Genomic DNA, 26,800 nt, shown 5'->3' with positions numbered 1-26,800 from the left:
GGTCAACTTCGGCTGGTGCAGGCCATGAGAGGTAGTGTTGTTGCATCTGGCACAGGATCTTCACCTGCTTGACGCTCTTCCTTTTTTGCAGTAAATGCTGTCTGTCTCTCATGGCTAGTCAGGGGTGCTACTTGAGTTCCGATGATAAAGTAGCAGCTCTGAGTGCATACTGTCCCTCTGTAGCCCCCACCTGGCATACGGAGATCGCAAGCCACACACTTACAGCAGTATCCTGCTTTGAGTCACAACACTGTACAGGACGACGGCCCTATCTACATCACAGCACTGCACCATGGCGATGGCCCTTAAGATTCACTGTGGCCCCCACCTGGCATCAAGGGGTTACGAGCCACACACTTAAGACAACGTCCCGCTTCGGGTCCCCAGAGTGTTCATGAGAACCCCTCTATTTTCACCTCAGAACTGCATCAGTGCAATGACTCTTAAGAGTCCCACCTGGCATACGGGCATCGTGGACCAAGCACCCTCTCACACCCTCTTCTCAGGATCAACTCCGCAGGGTCCCCCAATAAACCTTCTCCCTCGAGGCAATTTAATTCTCCTCAGAGGGTCCTCTAGTCTCAGTTCAGGTCGAAGCTGGTCCTCCAGGCGGTGCTGAGATAGAATATCGAGTTGGAAATGTCGACTTACACAAATATCGAGTTGGAAATATCGTGATTCAGAAATATTGACAGCAAGAATATCGTAGTCAAGAATATCGAATTTAAAGTAAGACATATCGTTTTTAGAAATATCGAAGTCATTAATATTTTTTGCAAAAATATGGATATTTAAAATATCGATTATTTAATTAGAGTTATGTGTTTTAATTTATATTTTAAATGTACGTGGTGTATGTTTTTCTTATAAGTATTGTTTATGCTTTTAATATATGTGTTAAATTATTAGTAGTTATGAATTTTATTTTAATTAAAGTTTGCATTTTTTATTTCCGCAGCGGGTTGTGGGTTTATAGGAGAATAGAGTGGGAAGTAATTTAATTATAATAAATTAATGATTATTTTTTTATTTATTGAATTTAATTTTATAGCGTTAACTGTGGGAAGTAATCTATTTGTAATAATTATTAATTGGTTGTTAATTAATATTAATTAATTAATTGATAATTAACTATGGTAATTAGTTACATTTCATTAAGTATGGGTTGTGGGGTTTATAGGGGTAAAGGGTAGGAAGTAACACATTTTTGATCAACTAATAATTTGTTGTTTATAATAATTATTTCGTTGAAAATTAACTATGGAAATTGTATTAATTTTACTTGTGGGTTGTAGGGTTTATAGGGGTAAAGGGTGGGAAGTAATTTATGTTTAATTAATAAATAGTTGTTAATTTATATTAACTAATTAATTGATAGTTAATTATGGGAATTGGGTGATTTTTTTGAGGTGTGAGTTGTGGAGTTTATGGCGTAAAAGGTGGGAAGCATTTTATTTTAATTAATAAATAATTAGTTCTTAATTAATATTAATTAATTGATAGAAAATTAATTACGAAATTGTGTAATTAATTTTTGGTGTGGGTTGTGGGGTTTTTAGGGGTAAAGGGTGGGAAGTAATTTATGTTTAATTAAATAATAATTAGTTAATTTATATTAACTAATTAATTGATCATGAAATATGGTAATTGTGTGATTTTGTTTAGGTGTGGGTTGTGGGGTTTAAGGGGTAAAGGGTTGGAAGTAATTTATGTTTAGTTAATTAATAATTTGTTGTTGATTAATATTAATTAATTAATTGAAAATTAAACATGACATTTGTGTAATTATATTTAGGTGTGGGTTGTGGGTTTATAGGGTAAACTGTGGGAAATAATTTTTGTTTAATTAATAAAAAATTAGTTCATCATTAATATTAATTAATTAATTCACATTTAATTAGTGTATTTGTTCATATTGTTTTGTGTGTGGATTTCATTGTTATAGGGGTACAGTGTGTGGAGTAAATTAATTGTACTTACTTTATAATTAGTTGTTAAATACTACTTTATAATTAGTTGTTAAATACTCTTAGTTTTTTTATTGAAACTTAGGGGTCTATTATGATGTAGGGCAGATCGCCACTGCTCGCATGGCGGTGGCGATCCGCCCTACATCATACCCTGCCACCCATTTCCCCCGCTATATTAGTATGGAGGGGGGACCCCGGCGGACAGAAACACTGTCCGCCGGTTTTCCGCCGGTCGATCAGTCTACCGGGCGGAAAGGGGGCTGGATATGGTGCGTGTCTGCTAGGCACCGCCATCCATATTAGTATGGGCAGTAGTACAGGGTTTTCCATGGCAGGGTCCCAGCCATGGAAAGCCATGCGGATATTGCTGTTGGGGGCCCGTTGCTGCCCCCCAGGGTATTGGGGGGTGGGGATGCACATGGGGGGTACCTATGGTACCCCCCTACATTGTCACGGACAGGTGGCAGGCAGCGCGTGGTGCCTGTCAGCTTGTGCATGAGTTGGAATAGTAATTTCACCTCTCTGCTATCCAACACATTCCCTACTGTTAATAATAGAATTTTTTTAAATTAGATTTTATGTAATTTGCTACACACATATATATATATATAGATATGTAGGTATATTTGTAATTTTTTATATAATTTTAAAATGATAAAATAAATTAAAATTAATACTTTATAAACTGTTTTAAAGTAAACGTATATTAATTATTATGTATGTGTGTTTAACTTTTTTATATTAAGTTGATTTTTTGCATATTTTTTATTTATATTAAATCTACTTTTGTAAATTAATTGTATTAGTTAACATATTTAATATTTATTATTTTATTTTATATATATATACAATTTGATATTTTGTACAACTATATTTATTACATCAATATTTTTTTCGATATTTTTGTACTTACATGTTTAATTATAGGGAGTCAATATTTTTGCATTCCATATTTTTGCATCAATATCTTTTACTTCTATATTTTTAACATCTATATTTTGTCGTTGAACCCTCCAGGCTCAAGGGCGAGTGCTCTTGATTGTCCTAGGTAATATTCCCTCAACCAGCATGGGAGACTGGCAGACCATCAGTCCCCTTTACTGGTCACAACTGGCAGAACTCATACTGAATGAAATTCTCTACAATGATTTACAATTTGGTAGCCTCAAACTATCAATTTTTCATAAATCCCAGAACAAATGTGATTACGTTTCTCTGTTTTTGAAGTACTTGTTCGGGGGAATCTCACTTTTATGTGCCCACTCTTCTGTTGTGCTCTTCCTCCATACAGCCATCTAAACAACAGCAGTGTCTTTATGCTTGATAGCCAGAAACACAAGGCATGGGAGTGACTAGAAGATCACACCTTGATGTCAACCTCATTAATATGTGTAACAAAAGTCATAAAGGCTCCAGCCCTACCATATGATTCTCTTATCAACCCAATTTCATTCCTGAGATGTGCTCAGACCCCTTTGGCCAATGACCACTCTTTAGAATCAAAGAGCCCCTTTTGAACTTTACTGAAGAGTCTGGCTCTTCCTCCCTCTAATAGTTGTCCCACTCAGCTCTCAGGAATGCAGCAAACCACAAATCTGTCTGGGTGAATTCTCTACCCCCACGTGTTCCTCCAGTAAGACCTGGATCTACCAAAATGGAACCCAGAAGCCCCATGTATTGTGCCTTTCACATGCACACTTATAATCTAGATTGCACAAACAATGACATGCGCTGACTTTAATATACTGCACCACTTGACAGACACACACAAACATCCCAGCATGCACATGCAATCATACTCGTTGCTCAGCTCTACATACAAACCAGTGCAGGCCAAGGACACGTTAAGCACACATCAATGGAACTTTATATGAGTGAGCAGGAAGCACCACTTCAGAGACACAGGTAAGAAAGCCTGTGCACTCCACTGATTACTATTACTTGAAAACACAGTATGCTGCCACCACCACAGTTGTGCTGCTTACCTCCTGATAAAGGCACTTGAGGGTAACGCTTTGGGTGCCCCTCCCGGTCCTTACCAATACCACAATCTGTGGACAGGCCTAGCCCTGGCAATAAACACATGATCCACCTACGAACATTACTAATAAATCGCTACCTAGGATCTAGAGATCAACTCAGCTGGGGTGTTCAGGGCAGGTGTACATGTCTATTGCCATCAGAGGAACTTTTCCATCACAACAATAACCTAATGTGTAAACCTCTATGTCCTATGTTTTTGGCATCTCTGTACCACATCCACATATTCATGCTTTAGAATACGTATCTGTAAAAAAGTTGCTACATTATGTCACAAAAAATATGAATTAATATTTAGGGGCACATGCCATTTTCAGGCAGTGTATGGTCTATTAATTGAAAAAGTACAAGCTCAGAATATACTTTTTCGACAAGTGCAATTTGGGGGCTTAGCAACCCAGCTCTGATTTTGTGCTGCAGGTCACCTATTGACTATGCAGGAGGTACCTCCCTGATGCATATTCAACAGATGGTATGATAAATACTATGAAAAATATGGCTAAAGAACAGGGAGAAATCCCCTATTTCGACCCAGAAGAGTAGACAGGTTCTTCCACACTACTGGAAGAGATGTCGGAGGGATACGTACTCCCAAATTGATACTGGAACTCACATTAAGTATTCCACCTCGTTATTCGATAAGCTGGGCACTATTCTCTTTTGGTGATATATCATCTGTTTAATGGCAGGGATGGAAGCAATTCCTTTTTGTTAAATACCCCTCACATACTCTAGTGGTGTCATGCTTCATCATTGGGTTCATCCTGACTCCTAAAGGTCAGGGTGAGCTCCACCATATTTCAGGGAGCACTTAGTAGAATAGGCTAGTTTTTTTTTAAAGATTAAAAATCCTCCGGAACCTCCAGGTATCCGTTTATTAGCAGAGTTTCAGGGGATGTTAAAAGAAAGAAAATAAAATATCATTCCAGGATGTTAACATCATAGCCAGAGGTGGTAAACTGGAGAGTACCCTCTACACAAAACCAACAAACAGAAATAGCCTGCTACACTTCAATAGTACTCATCCATGCGAGTCGAAAGAAAATCTTCCAGTGGGACAGTTTTTATGAATTCGCAGGAACTCTTCAGACTTGGATAGCTACAGAAAGAAAGAAACTAACTCTCTGATATGCGTCACAACTTTTAATTTATCATCAAATACAATCAAGAAGATCATAAACAGCAAGTGGAATATACTGACTTCCAATCAGCTTAAGTATGAGAAACCAATTTTTTCTTTTAAACGTAACAGGAGTCTATGAAATACCTCGGTCCACACTGACAACTGGAAACCCCAACAGATCACACAATTAATCCTATGGAATCAACCGCAGGTAAGAGGACACTACACGTGTGGCTCATGCGTTGCATGCCGTTTTACAGTCCACACTGCCAAAATTGACCTTGGACTACCACGACATTGGGAACAATGTTGCCACACTGACTGCAACTCTGAAAACGTCACATATATGATCACGTGCTCTTGCAAAAGCCGATAAATCAATATGACCACCAGAAAAGTCAGAATACGTATTAGCGAGCATAAAAGCACTATACGTAGGGGTGTAAAAGCTACCAGACTCACCTCTCATTACATGGAAATGCAACATTCAGACAATGACCTTGAATGGACGATAATTGAAAAAATCAGGGGAGGTTCAGGGCTGTCCAAAAGATTATTGGCGAAAGAACAGAGATGGGTATACCGCCTTAAAACCCATGAACAAGGGCTCAGTGACTCCATTCCAAGAGGCCAATTAACACACAAATGAGTCCTAACCCGAAAATCCGAGAACCCAGATACCATGTGGGCAGTGTTGACTGACGCCTTTTGTTTTCAAAACATGGACTTTAGACCCACACGCCAGGTCATATCCTATAGTATATCTATGTATTCTCCACAAAATATTAGGATCATGGGGTGTTTCACAGCACAGACATCTCTACATACCAGTACTGTTAGGTAAAAGTAAGACTCTCTCATGATTTAGGTTCACATACACTAAGGTGCCGATTCCGATCCTGGAAAAACCGGGAACGAACCGTCGGTCGGAGTGTTTTCTCCGTCCGACTCGTACCCGGTCAAAAAACCCTATAAACTTGCTAGTACGATTCGTACGGAAACACCATTTCTGTACGAGTCGGAAAAAACACCGACCGACTGTAAAAACACATACCAATGTGATCCGGGAAAGCGCCGACGTGACGTCGGGATGCATGCAGGCTGCATTTTACGAACCAGGAAGTATGAATCGTACAAACACCAGTCCGGACGGCAAAATTTTTACGACACCCAAAAAGTGCCAGAAAAGCGAAGTACGGCACGATGCGAGCGGAATTGGTGGCCCGGTACGTGGCAAACCCCCCCCAGCCCCTGTAACTACGCGCCATCCCCCCCAGCCCCCACATGTACGCGCCGTACCCTCACCCCAGCTGTGTAAGTATGGCGCGTACCCCCACCCCCGTAGGTACTGCGCGTACCCCCACCCCCATAGGTACGGCGCGTACCCCCACCCCCGTAGGTACGGCGTGTACCCCCAGTGCCGTACTTACACGGGTGGGGGTACGCGCCGTACCTACGGGGGTGGGGTACACGCCATACTTACACGGGTGGGGGTCTGCGCCGGACTTACACGGCTGGGGTGGGGGTACGGCGCATACATGTGGGGGCTGGGGGTACGCGCCGTACTTACACAGCTGGGGGTACGCGCCATACCTACGGGGGTGGGGGTACGCGCCGTACCTACGGGGGTGGGGGTACGCGCCGTACCTACGGGGGTGGGGGTATGCGCCATACCTATGGGGGTGGGGGGACATGCCGTACCTACGGGGGTGGGGGTACGTGCCGTACTTACACGGCTGGGGTGGGGGTACAGCGCGTACATGCGGGGGCTGGGGTGGGGTTCAGAGCGTACCGGGCACCTGTTAGGACGTCTCCATGGTTGCTATGGGGGTTCGCTCCGGACGGTGTTTGTTCCATACGGTTGTAAAATCGGAAGGACGGGACGGATCGTACTTGCGCGGTCGGACTTCATCTTTCCGATTCGTACGGTAAATCGTCCGGGGATGCGTCGGACACATTTTCCGACCCGAGGACGTGTCAGGGAATTTTCCCAATGCGATTCGTATGGACTTTTTCCCATACGAATCGTACTTGCCAGTTTGTAAGGTACTTGTGCGATTCGTACGGAAAAAAATCCGGATACGATTCGTACGGGGAATATTTTTCCAGGATCGGAATCGGCACCTAAATGCCTTATATGTCATGGCACTGACATCTCTACATACCTGTATTGTAAGGTATAAGTTTGACTGCCTCATGATTCAGGCTTACATGCACTAAATGTCTTTCCTAATCGTGTATATTCAGACTCCAGATGAAAAAAATCCCCTGAACTACAATTCCCATCATATTTGGGATTACGGTAATTCGACGCCCTGCGTGGCCAGTTGAGGTCACACTCAGCCCACAATATATGAATAAAAGATCCTGAACTACAATTCCCATGAGCCTTGGGAGCAGTGTCATTCTACTCTCCATACATCAATCTGACGTTACACCCATCACCGGGGCGTGGCATTACCTGTGTCCAAGCTTGAAACTCTGTAACTCACCAGTACATATAAACACGCAACGCTCCCGCTACCTGGTCTCTAAGAGCCGGGACATGCGGACCCTAATAAGGGGCCGATTCCGATCCTGGAAAATTTTTCCCCGTACGAATCGTATCCGGATTTTTTTCCGTACGAATCGTCCAAGTAGCGTACAAACTGCCAAGTACGATTCGTATGGGAAAAAGTCCATACGAATCGCATTGGGAAAATTTCCCCACACATCCTCGGGTTGGAAAATGTGTCCGACACATCCCCGGACGATTTACCGTACGAATCGGAAAAATGAAGTCCGACCGCGCAAGTACGATCCGTCCCGTCCTTCCGATTTTACAACCGTATTGGAAAAAACACCGTACGGACCGAACTCCTATAGCAACCATCGAGACATGTGCCCGCATTCGCGCCTAACACCCCACCTCAGACCCCGTATGTATGCACTGAACACCCCCCCAGCCCCCGTATGTACGCGCCAAACGCCCCCCCCGGCCGCGGATGTATGCGCCGAACCCCCACCAGTGTATGTACAGAGCGTACCAACACCCCACCCGTGTATGTACGGAGTGTACCAACACCCCAACAGCATATGTACGGAGCGTACCAACACCCCACCCGTGTATGTATGGAGCGTACCCCCACCCCACCCGTGTATGTACGGAGCGTACCTCCACCTGTGTATGTACGGAGCATACCCCCACCCGAGTCTGTACGGAGCATACCCCCACCTGTGTATGTACAGAGCGTACCCCCACCCCACCCATGTATGTACGGAGCGTACCCCCACCCGTGTATGTACGGAGCGTACCCCCACCCGTGTATATACGGAGCGTACCCCCACCCGTGTATGTACGGAGCATACTCCCACCCCACCTGTGTATGTACGGAGCGTACCCCCATCCATGTATGTACGGAGCGTACCAGGAATGCATGTCGTGGACTTCCATGCACAACGTGGCAGGCACCGCAAGGTGCCTGCCATGTTGTGCATGGAACTGCAGGGGGGTACCATAGGTACCCCCATGTGCACCCCCCACACCCCAGAATCCCTGGGGGCCCGCTACGCGCCCCCAATGGCAACAAAACACCTGCCAACGCTGCCACGGAAAGGCACAACCCCGTATTTATGCTGATATGGATGGCGGTGTCTCTCAGATACCGCCACCATGTTAGCTGCTTTTCCGCCCGGTCGACTCTGCGACCGGGTGGAAAACCGGCGGACGGTCTTTCCGTCCGCCGGGGTCCCCCCTCCATGGTAATCTGGCGGGGGAAATCCTAAGCGTGTGGAGGCTTTTAGCGGGTGGATCGCCACCGCCATACGGGCGGTGGTGATCCACCCGCTATCCAAATGACCCCCTAAGTGTGTATACTAAAGACTGTATTTAGTTTAACGGTGCTTTGTGCTGTATAAATATGCTTTAAAAATAATTTGAAAAAGGAGGAGTTATCAATTTTGTAGTGAAGCATTATTTTCTTCGGATATTTCTGTCGAGGAAATGTGATCTGAGAGTGAGGGATTTCAAACAGTAACCTCAAAGCAAAAGCCATTCTCTAGGTAGACCTCCCAGGTTTGCTTAGGCTGTATAATCTTTGTTAGTGATTCTGAAAGTCATTCGTTTTACAATGCCTTCCATTGCCAAATGTGTCTCCTATGAGGATAGATATGGGCCTAGTGAGAGGTTTACTGGAAATGCCGCTTCAGCTGCTTGCTTTGGAGATGTCGATATTATGCACAGGGATGAGCCGATACAAGTTTAAAAATAATATATTTAGACTGCTGGCAGAACTAACCCTACACTGACTAGTAAAGCAAGGGTTTGTCTGGGAGGGTGCGTCCAGTCTGAGCCAATAGTGGAAGTCCTTGAGGACAATCAAGCAGAGGTGCATGGACACTGTGGTGATCAAAGACGAATCGTGACACAGTGAGTGAAAATGAAGTCGTCTTGTTCACTTCAAGAAGCCCTGCCTGCAACAGATGCCCCCCCTCCCCCCATCGTCGTCTCCGGGTAGAATACTCACTACCATTCCAAACATGCATTCCACACGGAGATGATCGTGAGCCCGACCGATGCCAGAACCATGACAAGACTTGGCATACAACAGACACGAGCTGCCTTCTTTTGTTCAAGGCAGAAGGCCTCTACAGTAAATGCACCTTCAAAAGCATATGACCTCATCAGAGGGGTTTCTACTAATTGCAGCAACCAAGACATTGACATTTACCACCTACTCTAGAATTGTTGGGACTTCTCCTTCATATATATCTGATACTGAGTCCAACCCAAAGGCACATAGCAAGAAGAGCTGCATAAATAAAAGTCAGCAACAGTGGCAGAGAGGTTTACAACTATTACTTCAAGATGGCAGCCTGTGGGCTGTGTGGGCAGACCTGGAGCTGGATGCCGGTGGGCCGGCAACATACAAAAAGGGGCTAGGTGAAGGAATGCTAAGTAGTGATATTTACCTTATTGCTCTCATCATTTGTGTTCCACAGGTAGGTAAAAACCTTGCATGGCTATTTATAGTTTATGTCAGCAAAAATGAAGAAATGCAAGCCATATTCTTCACATCTTTGCACACCGCTTACTTTTCTCAAGCTTTGCTGGCAGTAATGAAAATGAATGTTGAAACTGAGTTCTCTCCAGGTGAAGTTGAACCTAGTGTAGCTTAAATCTTTCATCCTTACAATTGGGATGAAATCACGCTTCCAGCGGGAGAGAAACAGCAGCAAAGCTGATTGATCGAAGTTTCATACACACGATCTTCAATTAATCTTTCGAATACCCTTTTTCTACTCCCTTCTTATTCGGAAAGTAAACTGGTATTTAACTGATACACCACGGATAGTGAAAAGATACGATCTACTCTTAATATCTGGCCATTCTTACAAGGAATAACGTCCCCATTCCTAATGACATGAAGGTAACCTCCAACAACTTGAAGAACAATGGCTGCACTGGGCAATAAAAGTAAGAGTGATGCAAGCCAGCCACATTCCTGGGAGAGGTCCCCATGAAGGTTGGTGAAGTAAAACAATCATGAGTATGTGTTTTCTGAGGTGTTGCACTCATCATGCTTTTATGTCTGCTTCCCTTTGCTACCTTATTTCACTCCAGCTCTAGCAAAGAGAGCCTGGAAATCTGAGGTCCAGGAAAAAAATATTTAAGAATGTAATGATTGTCTTTCTTTCTTCAAACTCAATATAGAAGGTTAACCACACATGTTATACTATATAATTGTGGATGCAAAATTACAAATCTTTCTGTGTGTCAGACCTGTTTGAGTTTGGCTGAATACCAGTAGATCCGTGTTATCTGCATTGCTCAATTTCAGTGGTTTCATTGAGTCAACAATTTGTTGAGGACTGCTCTGTCTCTGAATATCGACGCCAACAATATCACAGCATACTCATATCCAGGACAGAACAGTGAGGGACAAAATAGCAGAAGGTACTATGTGAAGCATAGATTTGCTATTCCTAACTCCTCATCTGCATACTTCGAAGATATATGTATCATGTATGTACATATATATGTAGTCAGCTATATAGAATCTAGACATATGTAGTGGTCGATAATTTACTCTCAATATTCTGTCTAATCGCTATTTCTGATTTGATATTCAGGCAGCACAGTACGAAAAAACAGTATGGCCTTTTGGATCACTTGGGATTTTGTTGGCATTGCCTCTTTCAAGGTTTGCATTTCCATTCGAATGCAGGATGAGCACCGCACCCTTTGCACTATTCATTTAAGCAAGGCCCTAGTTAGGAGTCCTGTGAATACCAAGGTTAATAACTGGACCTGAAAACGATAATAAAAACGCTCATCCTTCTAATCCAAGTTTTGCAGGAGAAAATGGGGATTTACTTATCTAAGCAGTGTTCATCCCACCTATTTCTGGACCTCTCATAATTTTATGGAGCATTTCTCTCTGAAACATTTTGCCAGATTTTTGCTGGCTAAATCTCTCAAAGGAGCGGTGCGGGATGCGATAATTATCACATACCTCGGAATTTCCTATTTGCTCATAGAGCTGAACTTTCCCCACAACACACAACCAGGGCCAAAATATATTCTCTAGAATGCTTCCTAGGGGGCATATTATCAAGCACGGCGTTAAAATTATCGCCCATGTTCACACCAGAACATGGGATTCTATGGGAATTCTCAAGGGCATATTATCAAGCCCATTGTCGCCGCTTTAGCTGCAGTTTTCTGCCGCTGACGCGGCGATAATTTTAACGCTGTTTCTTGATAATATGCCCCTAGATCTCTTTGAAGATAACTCATTTTAATTGTAACCCTAACACACATGCAACATGTACTTTATTGGTTCTGTGCAAAATCAAATTTGAATTGTCTTTTATTCAAACGAATCTAGGGAGGAAATTGTTATTTGTATAATTCTACATCCCCAGATTCCCTCCTTGGAAAATCGTGTGCCCTTATTTTGGCATGTATGAGTTGGAATGAAAATATTTGGGGCTAGATGTATATTTACTGTTCTAAAAAACAACTGGTAGCTATTTGAATCAATATTTTTGTGAACATTAAATAATTTCACTCACCGACCATCTTACTAAAAAGTTGGGTTGTGATATTTTGATTCAGACTTTGTTGTGTCTGGCCTACCACCTTCCTTATGAATATTAATGAGAAAAATAACAAATTGTAACTCATTCCGATGGATAAATATCACAGAGATGGTGGCTTGCTAGAGTCAGCATGGCAATATACCTGTAATTGCCTTTTATGAACGTATATATATGTATTTTTTAATGCAACAATGTTCCTTAAAGGAACACATTTTTTTTATTTTTTATTTGTTAGAGAATTGGCTGTGGTCTCCTAGACAACTGCCTAGTCCCCAACATTTTTCCTAACATTCACAAATATCTTACCACCCCAGCTCAGAAACTGATAATCGTTGTAATGTTTTGCGACTGGATTTCGGTTGCAGTTCATTGCTAGATGTCATACTTATTTGGTATTAGTGAGGGTTACCTACAACACATCTATTCAAAATGCCATACGGGGTTACAATCTCGTTTTAGGAGTCAGTAAATTTAAATGACTTTCCACAATGAGATTATTATATTAAAAATAAGTATTTTTGTGGTCGCCAAATTAGAGTGTTTGCAACCGCAAAAGTGCTTTGTACATCTGGCAGTTAGTTCTAGGAAGAATCTTTTGACTAGGTGGTACCTTAATTCTAAAATCAAGAAGCGCCATATGTTGCCACTGCACATCACTGCCAAGGAAGTCAATCATTGCTTGCTATTGCACCTAGCATCATGTTGTATTCCTAGAACAGTACAGTCCACCAAAGTGTATTCTGAAGTGATATTTCAAGAGCTGGTACGTTTAGATATTGCCTACTTGTCTGCCTTTTTTCAGGCACATGCTGACTCCGGATTTTCCTCAGAGTTCTATGACGATGCAAATGAGCTCTTAAGAGCGGTTAAACGTGACAGATCCTTCAATCTGGGATACACTATTGGAATAACTCCTCCTGAGTCATCCGTCGGCGTCTTTTTTGGGGAGAGCAGAGAAAATGCACGCAGCTCTCTGTCGAACATAACCAGCTATGACAGCAAGGTACAGTAACTGTGCATGCACTTAGAACTCAGCTGTAAATTAAGTTCTACTCGAACACAACTAATTGAATACAATGGCAAAGCGAGTACAGACTGCCAAGATACCCTTTGCAATATGTTGCCCCATATAGAATGAAAGACCTTCTTCTGTATTATTTCCTTTATAATATTTGGGAGCCTGCAATCCCTCTATAACAGTCTGTCTCTAATTTACTTATGGCAATCAATGTGCAATTTCGCTAGTTAACTGTAATAATGAAATGGTGTAGCTGCTCAACTATAATAACTTATTACATTTAAGTTATGAGGTCGTTAAGCATGTTGCCAGAGCCAACAGTCAAGGTGAAGGGAAGGTCACACAGTTTACAAAATGAGCACCTGAAATGACATTTGGTTCTTCTGATCTGTATTTCTAAAATGAACAATGAACAACAGAAAGGAGATAATTATGCAACATGTTTCTATTTTCCACACTATCCTCATTGCCCTAAAGATAGAATCTCTCTGTTTCTAATCATTGTAAGTTTCAAAAAAACTTTTTTACGGAGTTTAACATAGCGCGAACTTGACCCGAAGGTATCGGAGCGCTTTACACGAGCACAGGTTGCGTTTCATGAGGATACATTCATTTTTGTTAGGCACGGAGAGATTAAGTGGTTTGCCCGGAATCACAGGATGTTCAGCGTCATTGCTTAGACTCAAACCCAGTTCCCCAAATTTGAGGTCGACCGCCCTAGCCGTTAGGCCAACTCCTCTCCCCAGTTGCAAGTTGCAGTACTTTTTAATCAGACCTTCACCTGACTTACATTAGAATGATTTTAATATCATTTTGCAGCAAACTCATAATTGTTTATGACTGTGCCTAATTTTGTACTGCAGCCTCTGCAACCTATGTGCAAGAACAAGTAAACAATTTACTAAGATTTTGTGTCGGTTTGTCACTGTTTTTGATGATGCCGGACACACATTTTATTTTAATATTACAAAGGCCTATTTGTGTGGCTGTGTAATAAAAAGAAACAAATGAAACAAAGCTCATAGCGCTACCTTGCATTAGCCTGTGTTGGGGAGATTTTAAAAGGATGGAGCATGGGTGTTCCTGTGTATCCACCCATATACTTTGATGCAAACCCATATTTACTCAATTAAGTAAAATGGATTCGCAATAAAATGGTGCGCCTCACCAAGCTTGCCTGAACAAGCAGAACTATCTTAATTTCTCCTTCTTACTTCCTCTTTTCATGTGTGAAAGCACATGCAAAGAGGAATAAGTCATGGAACTACATGTTGACTTACAATATCTTTATACAATATGGCAGGGGTATTTTATCCCATATATCTAAATCAGTGGCATTCTTCTCATGTGCTAATTGTGTTTGCACATCTTTGCCCGAAAATACCATGTAAAATAATGCACTGTTCAATAATGTAATAAATTCTATAAATAGAACATAAAATCTGCAACATGCTACAGACAGGAAAACAAAGTGTGAATCAGGATTTATGAAGGCATGACATGAAGTTATGATATATTCAATTAAATGGTAGGGACACAAAATATTTGAATTACAGTAAGATTTCAGCATATTAACCATATGGACCACATTATCTAGCCATGTTATCTAGCCAACTAAGGGTAATAACTCTCTAGTAGTTGCATCACATATTTTTATGCATATCCTGGGTCACCATTAATAAACTTTACAGGCAAGGTTTCTCAGAGATATTTTTTTAGCTCACATCACTTCACACAGATCACACCACACCAGCTCAGCTGTAATCAGGCGTTGTAGCACAACCAGGGGGCATTCGGCCACCCCGTTGGGACCCCAATGATGAAGCATGACTCCAACTAGGTTGGTGTGTGAGGGGTCTTTTAAGCAAACCTAATGGGTTCATGTACTTACCACAACAGTGATTGTTACACATTTACTCAGTGGATGGTCTCATTTATTCATTATAACAGACCGAAACTCTGATAATGTTTCCGCTTTTTCTCAATGAGAGTGGAAGATCATACGCATGTTGAATACAATTTGATTACACAAATATTATTTCCTTCCATATATGTATAATATTTACTAGTGAATGTACCATAATTTGATTTATCTGCTTGTTTTGATTCAATCCTGCAGCTAATTCATTAAATGTTTTTGCTTTGGTACCCCTATTGCTCTAACTCTTGTTTGTTCAAACATTATTTATCAATTGATTCAATCTACATGTCTAAATATATGGACACAAAAAACCTCTTAAAAAATAACTCCCTTGTAGACTTGAAAATAATCCCCTTGTGGTCCATGTACCTTAGTATAGACTAAAATTGAACAACAGCTCTCCTCTGAGTCAAGTACCACCCACTCAAGATGGATTATTCACTCCAAGATGTAAAAGAGAGATCTTGTTGGTATGTATTCAAGTCTTTACCTGTCCTGCCTTTGTGCTATTTTGAAGCATCCTGTAAGATTGTTTTGGCAAGAATTTGCTGCTAATCAACTTGTGGAATCTTCACAATGTTTCCTTCTTCTGACAGGAGAAATCAAAAGTCTCTCGGATGGGCCTATTGTCTGCAGAGAGCTTTGATATGCCAGCTGGGCAACAAAGCATTACTTTCCTGGCACAGTAGGACAATGCATCAATACCATTAAGACTCGCTCAGGGGAATATGGCAATTATATAAGGGCATGACCCAGGAATGATAGCAAAGTACACCTCATGCCCAATTTAATCGACGGTTCATCGGTCACAGAACTACTTGTGTGCATATTCCAGGCTAAGTCAAACAGCAGTCTTCCTCAGTCAACCTGAACCTGATTAATCATAACTTCTGAAGAGCTTTTTACTGCAACAGTGCTTAATTTGTAAAAAAGTAAGCGTCAGGGCTCTCATCAGGAGGCCACTGCAGCTTGCACCACGCATTGCCCCTGCCGTGCTACCAATGATGGTAACTGCAAAATAAACAATTGATGGACGGAATGCTGGACAATGCAATCATTCACCCCTGGTCACAAGGATCTGGGTTAAATCCATCATTCTTTTGTTCACCACACCACCCCAGTTTGGATCCAGCATATGCAAATCAGTCTTGACCCTGTTCCTTGTGGGAACAGTCCAGCCCGAACTGCCAAGCCAGGTCCTCCAAGGACCGGAAACAAGCATCCTGGGACGGGTTTCAGGGCATCACCCTTCTTCAGCCAGGCTAGCTTGAATCCAGTGGTGTAGTGAGAACGCGGACCCACGTCTGGGCATACCCTTCCCACTTCAGGCGACATATGCAAAATAAACAATTGATGGATGGAATGCTGGACAATGCAATCATTCACACTCAGTCACAAGGATCTGGGTTAAATCCGTCATTCTTTTGCTCACCACACCACCCCAGTTTGGACCCAGCATATGCAAATCAGTCTTGACCCTGTTCCTTGTGGGAACAGCCCAACCCAAACTGTCAAGCCAGGTCCTCCCTGGACCGGAAACAAGCCTCCAGGGACTGGTTTCAGGGCATAACCCTTCTTCAGCCAGGCTAGCTTGAATCCAGTGGTGTGGTGAGCACGGGACCCACGTCTTTTTGCATTTGCAATGATGGTAACAACACAACTGTTATCCATCACACTCTAACAAGTGTGACAATTTGGACTATTGCAGATCCCCATAGCTATAGGAATGGCTTGGGCAGCAGCTAACACTCATTTTTAATGTATGGTGAATTAATAATTAACTGCTGTTGTGGTAATTTCTAATCTCTAAATTAGCCAGACAGTGCCACCTTGTAACAGACTGTCACAAGCACCGGTGTTGAGAATGAAGTGCGGGTGCCGAGCACCGGAAACCACCATCTCAAATTGAGCACTGCTTCAGCCTATTGACATTAGAGGTTACAGCTAAAATCATTAAAAAATAGCTTACTGTAGGGGAGGCTTGATGAGTGCATCTTACATTGGAGCAAAGGTCCATACACTGGAGACCTGTTAGCAAAAAAACTGAGATTTAGATCACACTTTCTTACAATAATGAATCCTCTCCCTGATCCAGGACCCAATTGATATAAATTATATGTCATTTAATTACATTTTTGTATTTTGTGCAACTTGACTATATTTTTATTTAGAACATTTCTTCAATTTTCACGTCTTTTGGCAGCAATTTGTGCCCTGAGATCAACTAAATAATCACCTTACTCCTTTTACACACCCAGTTCAGAAACTATAAAAAATGCAAACTATGTAAAATACTATTCCACATTCTGTATCTTCATAATGTGATGCTTGACACTGCTAATGTACAAAAACGACACTTGCCACTGAGAAAGACTGAACGAAGGGCATGCGCTGTAGTAGTAATAGTGACAAATGGTTAAATTCTCCCTCTGAACATGACGGCTGCCTGTCTTGAATGCATATTTTTATTGCAAATCTACCAGAGGTCCATAAGCAACAAAACTGGGGTTATTCACGGGCTAATTCTTCATAGCAAACATTTGTTAAAACTGATATGATAGGGGGGAGGAGCCTAGCGCCTGACCAAGATGGCCGCGTGAGCTTTGAGCTCCCGGGACCCACGCGCCCTCCGTCGATTATCCTGTCTTAAATCCTGTTTTATATGCACGGCATCTTGCAGATGACTCATTGCTGAGGCGATTGATGCTGCCCGGGCTCGGATCGCCCACCGGGAACCGGAGTTGTGCACGGCGGAAGATTGAGGCCTATCTCCGAGGGATGCCAGGGGCTGGCGTTGGCAGGATGCCCGGCCTCTAATTGAACAACAGCGGCCTGGCGAGGTGTGAACTGGCGGACGGAGAACGCCGTACTTTCACTTTCACTTTCTCGCCCTTTGTTTGCCTTGGCCCGGGAGTGCCTTCTGATGCTTTACTATCCTCTGGACGCCTTACTCTGACTGGTTATTGCAGATCTGGCTTCTCCTGTTCCCTCTGACTGAGAGAGGGTCGTCTCTTTGCACCGGATTGCTCGGTGCCAGACATGTCGGGTAAAGCAGAGGTGGATAGGCTGAAACCCAAGGCTACCAGGCGGGGAGCCTATACCCAATCCAATAATATGGATCGCTATGCCCAGCAGAAGGGATCGCCTGGCGGATCGGGCCAGTCGCTGGACGTACAGAAGGCTGCCTCATCCCCGACCTCGGAGCTCTCATTGCAGGATGTCATGGGTGCGCTCGAGGGGATGCAGGCCTCGATTGGGAGACAGTTTTATGCCCTGGCGCATAAAGTGGATACTATCTTGGTGGATGTCAACCTGATCCGCGCGGATTTGGGCAAAACTAATGAGCGGGTTAAATCCCTTGATCTCAAGACCACAGGCCTCGCTGATGATGTCTCGGAACTTCAGACCGAAGTTCGAAAGCTGCGGGCCGAGAACGACCTCTCCGCCCGCCGGCTGGAGGACTTTGAGGGCCGGGCCAGGTGCAACAACGTGCGCATTATTGGGGTCCCGGAATCCTCGGATGAGGTCTCCGCAGATCTGCTCGTGGAGGACTTGGTGCTTAACCATCTGAAGCCTAAGGGCCTTGGAAAGTTTTTTGCAGTCGAGCGGGCTCACAGAGTTCCTGGCGGGAGGCCCAGGGCGGGAGCCCCTCCGAGACCGATTGTCGCCCGGCTCTTTCACTTCCGAGATCGGGACGCTATCCTGCAAGCATCGCGGGTGACGGGCCCGGTCCCTTTTCAGAACGCATCAGTGAGTTTCTATCCTGACTTCACCCAGCTGGTGCAAAAGCAAAGGCAGAGTTTCCTGGGGGTGAAGAGACGTCTTCGGGAGAGGGACCTGAAGTATGCTATGCTTTTCCCTGCCAGATTACGTGTGGTGTATGAGGACCGGACTTTCTTCTTTGAGTCGCCTGCTATGGCCAGAGACTGGTTGGACGCTCTGCCCCGACGACGGACTGGCGGGGATGCTGCCACAGACGTGGAGGGTGACCGGGATGGGCAGGGTTGATGCCTTTGGAGCCGGACTGACTTGCTTTGGTTCCGGACACTGACTTGAGCTGATTGCAGTAATACGGAGGGTTGCGGGAGGAAGATGGGAGCTCTTTCCTCCCTCAGGGTACTTTTTGTAGTTTTGTGTTATGGTGGGGCGACAGGCACACTGCAAGTTGGGGGGGCTTTGTAAGCTGCAGCAGGGGTGCAGGGTGGGGGGGAGTGTTGGGATTTTGGGGTTGTTGTTGGGGGGTTTGTTTTTGCAAGGCGTAGTAATGGATGTCAGGATTGTTCAATGGTGGCTCTTCGGGGGTGGGGTGGGCCTCTTTGTGTGTGGGGATGGGGGGTAGGGGCTTAAATATTATTAGCTGGAATGTTAATGGCTTGGGAGATCGTATTAAGCGGGGGATAGTCTTGCAGTTCTTGAAACGGTCTTTGCCGGATGTGGCCCTACTGCAGGAGACACACCTTATAGGTAATACTTGCTATGCTCTTAATAGAAAAGGTTACAAATTCATCGCTCACTCGGGATTCTCCTCAGGTTCCAGGGGTGTGGGCATCCTAGTTAGAGCTTCACTCCCTTTCGAGGTGGACTCCACCATTGTTGATGATAGGGGGAGGTTTGTGGCGGTGACGGGGAGGTGGGAGGGAAGAACGTTGGTTTTAGTTTCGGTTTATGTCCCTCCTGCCCTGCAGGCCTCCACGTTTGCAGATCTGGGTAGGGCCTTGCTGGACCTCCCGGAGGGTATGCTAGTGGTGGGGGGAGACTTTAATGCTGTCGGCTCTGGGTTGCTGGATAGGTACCCGCCCAGGGACACCGGGGGGGCTCAGAAGTGGCTTCCAGACTTTATAGATACACTCGGCTTGGTAGACTGCTGGAGGCTCCGGCACCCCACACAGAGCCAATATACCTTCCACTCCGGGGCGCATGGTAGTCTCTCTCGGATTGATTACCTGCTCACTCTGGCTGCGCACGCCTCATTGGTATCTGAGGCTAGGCATATGGTGCGGGGCATATCTGATCATTCGCCAGTTTGGGTCCGGCTGGATGTCGGCCGCGAGGGAGGGGGCAGGGTTGCTCCTATTAACCCCTGGTACTTTCGTGATCCCAAGATGCGCAGTGCGCTGTTGAAGACAGTTGATCACTATTTTAAGGACAATCAGGGTTCCGTTGATTCGGCTGTGTCGTTGTGGGAAGCATTTAAGACCGTGTTGAGAGGGGAGGCCCTCTCCTTGGTAGTGGCCGCCAAGCGACGGAGAGATGGCGAGGTTATACAGGTTGAGGATGATATCGCGGCTTTAGAGGTGGCCCTGGAGGGGGAGGTTACAGCGGCCTCACTGCATAATCTGAGCTTGAAGCAAGCGGAATATAGGGACCTGGTGGCGAATGCCGCCAAGACCCTCAGTAGGGAACAGCAGGGTCGCTTGTACGATGTTGGCGATAAGGCCGGGAAACTCCTAGCGTGGCTGGACAATAAAGAACGTGTTAATAGAGTGGTGCTGGAGCTGACGAGAGAGGGGGGAGAGGTGGTTGTTGATCCCGAGGGAATAGTACAGTGTTTTTCGGATTATTTCCGTATGGTTTACGCCTCGGTTTCGGATAGGCCAACTGAGGATTCGCGTGACCTCCTGCGTGACATCGCTCTGCCCTGCCTTTCTGACGTAGATAGAGATGACCTCGATGGAGATATAACGGTTGATGAGGTGGCGGGTGCTATCCGCGCGCTGAACTCGGGCAAGGCCTCAGGCCCAAATGGTTTGCCGATTGACTTGTATAAGCTGTTCCCGGATAGGGTTGCCCCTCACCTGCGCGCCATGTTCGTGGAGGCGCGGGGGAGTGGGTCCCTTCCGTTGGACCAGCGACTGGCGACGATTGTTGTGATACATAAGGATGGTAAACCCCGGGACAAGTGTGCCTCCTATCGGCCAATATCACTCCTTAATGCTGAGCCGAAAATTCTGGCTAAAATTCTGGCGGGCCGCTTGGTCAGGGTGCTTGGAGACTTGATCCACCCGGATCAATCGGGTTTTATCTCGCACCGTAACACTGCGTTAAACCTTAGGCGTCTTCATGGAGTGATTGCCAGGGCGAGCACGCTGAGAGAACCAGCTATTGTAGCGTCTCTTGATGCCACGATGGCTTTTGATACAGTGGAATGGGCATATCTGTGGGCTGTGCTTGCCAAGTTCGGATTTGGCCCTGGTTTTGTGAGCTGGGTGAGGTTGCTTTATGAGGGTCCCCTTGCGAGTGTTCTGGTAAACGGGCGGGTGTCGACTCCGTTCCAGCTTGGGAGGGGCACCCGGCAGGGTTGCCCCCTGTCGCCTTTGTTGTTCGCCCTCGCCCTCGAGCCGCTGGTGGCGTGGATACGCTGGCACCCGGATATACGTGGACTTAGATGGTCGCCCGATCACGAGGACCGTATTTCGCTCTATGCCGATGACATCCTGTTATATCTCGCCTCGCCCAAGAACTCGCTTATAGTGGTTTGTGACGTTCTGACATCTTTTGGTAAGAACTCGGGTCTCGTCATCAATTGGAGTAAATCATATCTGTATGTTCTGAGCGGCGATGTTCCACCTGTCCCGCGAACTTGTTCAATCCAGATCGCCCAGCAGGGCTTCGTGTACCTGGGGATTTTTATCTCCACTGACTCCACTTTGCGGTATGAGAAGAACCTGCTCCCTCCCCTGGCGCGTTTGCGGCGGGATGTTGCGGGCTGGCGGAGGATGCCGCTCTCCCTCCTCGGGCGCGCCGCCTTGTTCAAAATGATGTCTCTTCCCCGGTTCCTCTACGCCTTGCAGAATACTCTTGATTGGGTACCGGCCAGTTACTTTCGGGAGGTCGAAAGCCTCCAACGATCGTTGTTGTGGGATGGGCGGCCGCGCATAGCGATTGCTAAGTTGACGCTTCCGTGGTACGACGGGGGAATTGCGCTTCCGGACATTCTACGCTATTACTGGGCCACCCAGTTGAGCGCGATTAATCATGGTTTCTATGGTCCGGCTCTAAGCCCCGGCTACGCCATGGACCGATGGTTGTTGCGCGGCGGTAATTATCACAGAGCGTTTTACTCGCGGTCGCTGGACTCGTCCCTCACAGGGCCCACTGGGGTGGCGGTGCGGGTGTAGAAGTTGGCGACTGACTCGCTGGGCTGGAAGGATAGGCTCACCCTTGCTACCCCGTTGTTTGACTCTGAAAAATTGGGGAAGCTTTGGCATACGAAAGGTTTTGAGAAATGGGACTTGATCGGTATCGCCAGGGTTGGAGATTTGCTGATTAAGGGGAGGGTGAAGTCCTTTGAAGAGCTGCAGAAGGAGTATGAGTTGGGGAAATCCGAGTTTTTCCGCTATGTTCAGGTGCGTCATGCCCTGCGGTCAGTCCTCGTAGAAGGAGAGAAGGTGCCTGAGTCCTCTCCATTGGAGGATCGGATCCTCGATGGCCATATGCCAGAGAGTACGGTCTCTCTTATCTATAAGAAATTGATTAATGTTCGGGCGGACCTGCTATTGGGGCTGCGGGACCAATGGACTAGGGACGGACTTGAGCTGGACGACGAGGACTGGCAGTCTGCGGTTTCCTCTCCTAAGGAGGTCGCGATCCCTTCGCGTCTGCGGCTGGTGCAGCTCAAAATACTCCACAGAGTCTATGTTACGGGGCCAAGGTTGGTTCATATGGGATTTTCTGAGGAGGGCTTATGTAGGAGGGGCTGTGGTATGGTGGGTACCTTCCTGCATATCATTTGGGAATGTGGCGTCATCATGGAATTTTGGAGGAGAGTCCATGCGGTAATGGGGGAGGTGACGGGCATTGTTATGCAGCCGGAGGCGCGGTGTTGTCTCCTGAATGTTTGGGGGCCTACTGATCACGATGAGGCACAGACCCAGTGGGTGACACTGGGTAACATGGTGGCTAAGCGAGACATAGCACACCTGTGGGGCTCCGCGGGACCCCCCACATTGGCTGCGTGGAAGGAAAACATGGACTGGAGTATGCTCAGGGAAAAGACGGTATATTGCGCTAGAGGGCGCCCTCGGAAGTGGCATGCCATTTGGGGGCGGTGGAACCAATATAGGGGGGGCATATGTCTTGCCCCGGATCTGGATCCCCCCGAGGAGCAGCTCTCTCCTTAGCATTCTTTCCAGCTCTGTACATATATTTGATTGTTAATTGACTTCTTGGGTCTCTGCTTTTCCCCTTTTTCCTCTTATCACAGCACTGTGACTGATAGACGAGGGGGGTCCGGTCTCCCCTGAGGGGCATTCACCAGTTGTACTCAGTGTTTTTCGCCTTGCTTGGGTTTGGTGTGTGTTTGTGTTTATTTAAAATAGAACCTTTTTGCTTCTCCTTTTATGCACCGTGGACGCTTCTTTGTACTGCCCTCTTGAAGCTGCCGAACCTCCGGGTTGTCGGCTGAATAGCTGTGTCCCTGTTTTTGATGAATAAAGGTTTAAAAAAAAAAAAAAAAAAAAAAAAACTGATATGATCTTCATCTGACATTGCCTGTGTCCCACTCACACTGTATTTGCACTAGAAGAACTGGGCAGGAGAGACTATCCCATCATTTGAAGGACAATACATCTTGCTGTACCAGAGCTTGCTACTGTTGGTGAAATAATATGTAAAGTTGCCAGTTTTATAGAACAGTGTTATTCCCATGGTCAAATAAGTCTCATGCAGTGTTTTTCTCTCCTAAAATAAATGAATATTTATGGACAATTTCAACATTTTCGACATATTGGTGGAGCGCATCTGGCTTCAAGTTTGCTATTTGAATTCTCTGGTTTCCCTTCATGTTCTTCGACTTGAGTTTGGGCTACCTTCCACTGTTGTGCTCATTCCAGCGGCTGTTCTGATGTGGGGGAACTGCATGATTGGAACTGAAATTGGGTAAATTGGAGCCGCAATAAGGCACAACATTTTTAATATCCTGAGAGAGAAAAGTGTGTTATATTCTTCCTTCAGAAAAACAATTGAAATGTTTGATACTGTCCAAATTAGCGTTTACCCATTGCCAAGATCCCTTTAAAAAATATTTAAAAAATAGTTGTATAAAGTAAGCATGAAAAGGGATCTTTTGCTCTGCACACAGCATGTGGGAAACATGGTTGTTCAAGAAAGTAGCATCTGTAAAAAGCCTTAGCCTTACCTTATCTGGAATCTCCCACGTGGAGTGCATACAATTATTTTGATTCTAAGGCTAAATTTAGTCCTCCTTCATGTGATCACAGGGATATGGGAAGGCGAACCAAAGGAAAAGAGACTTTGTGAATTATGTTCTAAACATTCACAAGACTAATATCATGTGGTCTTTGTGTGCCCTTATTTGCACTGTGCATGTCGCCACTTTTTAAGACCGATCTTTCTAAAAATATAATGCAATATTGGCAGCTGAGGCTCATCAATGTTTATTTGCTCCCCACTGAGATAGTTTGCGCATATATGTTGTTACTTTTTCAAATGTTTTCTAAATGTGTTTAAATCTCTTTTTTGTCTCTGTTAGTTGCAGTTATGCTTGCGTATACTTAACCATTTTGCACTTCTTATGTGGATCTCCATTGGAGTTCTAAAACATAAATAAATAATCTTGATTTGACAATTGAAAATAGTTTTTGAACGTTTGTGCATTTTGGGCTTAAACTTTTAAATCTAGAACAATAAAAATAAAATTTACATTTAACGAAAGAATATGAGAGGTTAAGATTGTATACATTATCCAGCCAATAAGATATTAAGTGCTTAGTTACACATCTGAGATGTAGAGGAAAATTAAGAGTGAATACAGATGAAGTTAGTTGCAAAACCATTTGCTCTTTCTGATTTCAAAGGGTCTAAATTTGTCTGCATTGTTTGATGTATTCTTTGCCTCCATGAGCGACTGAGAGTATGTCATCCCAGGAATTATTTTGCAGTGTTCGTTTTTGATCTGAACATAATTTGACTTGTGAGTTTTCTGTGACCAGTTGTCAAATCTCTCAAGTGAATGCTTGCATCATGAGGTATTTTGTGTGGAACACGAAGAGAGATAGCTAGATGGGTTCAGGTGCTAACCCATGCCATCCGTTTTAAAACGATGAGTTGAACCCAAAAACCCTCACTGGAAACCTTGAGAAGCGAGAATAATTATATATACCCATCACATAACCACTTCACATACTGATGAAACACAGACACATGTCTTGCCTTTCTAATGACTTGATAATAGGGCTAAGGAAGCTAGCCGTCTAAGAGACTTCTAGGTCCAGTGGAGTCTCTGGTCTACTCTACCATGCATTCTGCTGTATTAAATGCCTTCTAAGCCTAGAGCTGCCTGAAAGCCTAATTGGTCTGGAAGAAGAAGACTGAATCCAAGGAAAGGAATTTCTGATCCCTGCCTTGCTGGAGATCAAGTAGAGCACTGCTTGCTAGGAACCCACTGAGGCTATAAGTGAACAGTGACCAGTGCTCAGTGAAACCCATACCTCCAAACTAAGCATGCATACTTGAAATCTGCAAACTAACCCCGAGAAACACATCAAAGCCACCAAGGTGCCTAACTTCTCTTCTGTGCCACAACCTTCACTTAAGCTCTGCAAGAAGAGAACACACCTTCACTGTTAAGCTCACATAAAGTTTTGATAAGGACATATTTCTGGTACTAACTGTATACCCTTCTCTGTCAACTAACACATATAAGGGTAAGGAATTATTATCACCGAAGACACTTTTTGTTGTTGCTTTTACACAGTTTTGTTTATATTCAATGAATTTGTAGCCAAACTGCTTATCTCCACAGGTACTAATTTCCTCAATTTTACATTTCTCTAGTATTTCTACCTCTATGTTATTTTTTACTTGAATTATCACAACTTGATTTTAATCTTTAAATTCATGATAGTTGACTGTAGTAACTTTAGAAGTATAGTTTGTGAATAGCAATGGTCCTATTCTTTTGTGAGTGGATGTTGTTTATTTTCATGTCTCTTCCAAAACACCTTCCTACCATTCCCAAGACCCCTTCAATTTAGGTGTAAGAATTCCCTACTCATTCCACACATACTTACTACTAAAATGTAGATCTATGTGTGTATAGATAAAAGATAGGAGTGGTTGAGGTTTGTAAATAACATTTTAGGTATGTGAGTAGTACGACTACTTCACATACTACAAAATGCAGTTTGTGAAAAGGCTCCTAGGTCTCTGGAGGTTACAGACAGATTGTAAAAATGTCCAAAAGAGGTATCAAAATGGCGCCCTTTGAATGGTTTAGTTCCTTGCCACACTTTACTTAAACTACATGATTCATAAGAAGCCAATTGAACTTGTAGATACTTTTGTTTATCTAATAATACAAAAGATATTTTTTATAGGCGATATGTTTTCTTCTTTATTTTCTGACTACCTTCTTCCATTTTGTTAATATTTGCTACACTCCCTGGCCAATCATCACATGATCCTGGGATATTCAGGCAGAGGGGAACATAACTCCAGGCTGTAAAACCTGATTACTCCGTTAATTTTATATGCCACCTGTAGTTCATGAAAAGTGTCTGAAATTCAATTATTCTGTATAGCTGAAAAAGAACAAACTAAAGTACTGCAACATCTGTGAGATCTTGATTGATGCCAGTGGCGATTGCTGACTGGTCTGCTCCTGACTTGCGCTCCTGCTGGAGCTT

At 44.3% G+C, this 26,800-nt stretch overlaps 1 protein-coding gene across 1 annotated transcript in view; it reads left to right on the top strand.

Moving 5' to 3' along the window:
- Positions 1 to 26,800, top strand: part of C8A (complement C8 alpha chain) — a 447,843-nt gene that overhangs the window by 164,690 nt on the left and 256,353 nt on the right. The window contains exon 6 of the mRNA XM_085602506.1: positions 13,019 to 13,219. Coding sequence (XP_085458632.1) covers positions 13,019 to 13,219 — 201 coding nt within the window. The remainder of the gene's footprint in view (positions 1 to 13,018; positions 13,220 to 26,800) is intronic.

The sequence above is a fragment of the Triturus cristatus genome, chromosome 4_2 (assembly GCF_964204655.1).
Source record: "Triturus cristatus chromosome 4_2, aTriCri1.1, whole genome shotgun sequence".
Lineage (NCBI taxonomy): Eukaryota > Metazoa > Chordata > Amphibia > Caudata > Salamandridae > Triturus > Triturus cristatus.
This window is presented reverse-complemented; position numbering and strand designations above follow the sequence as displayed.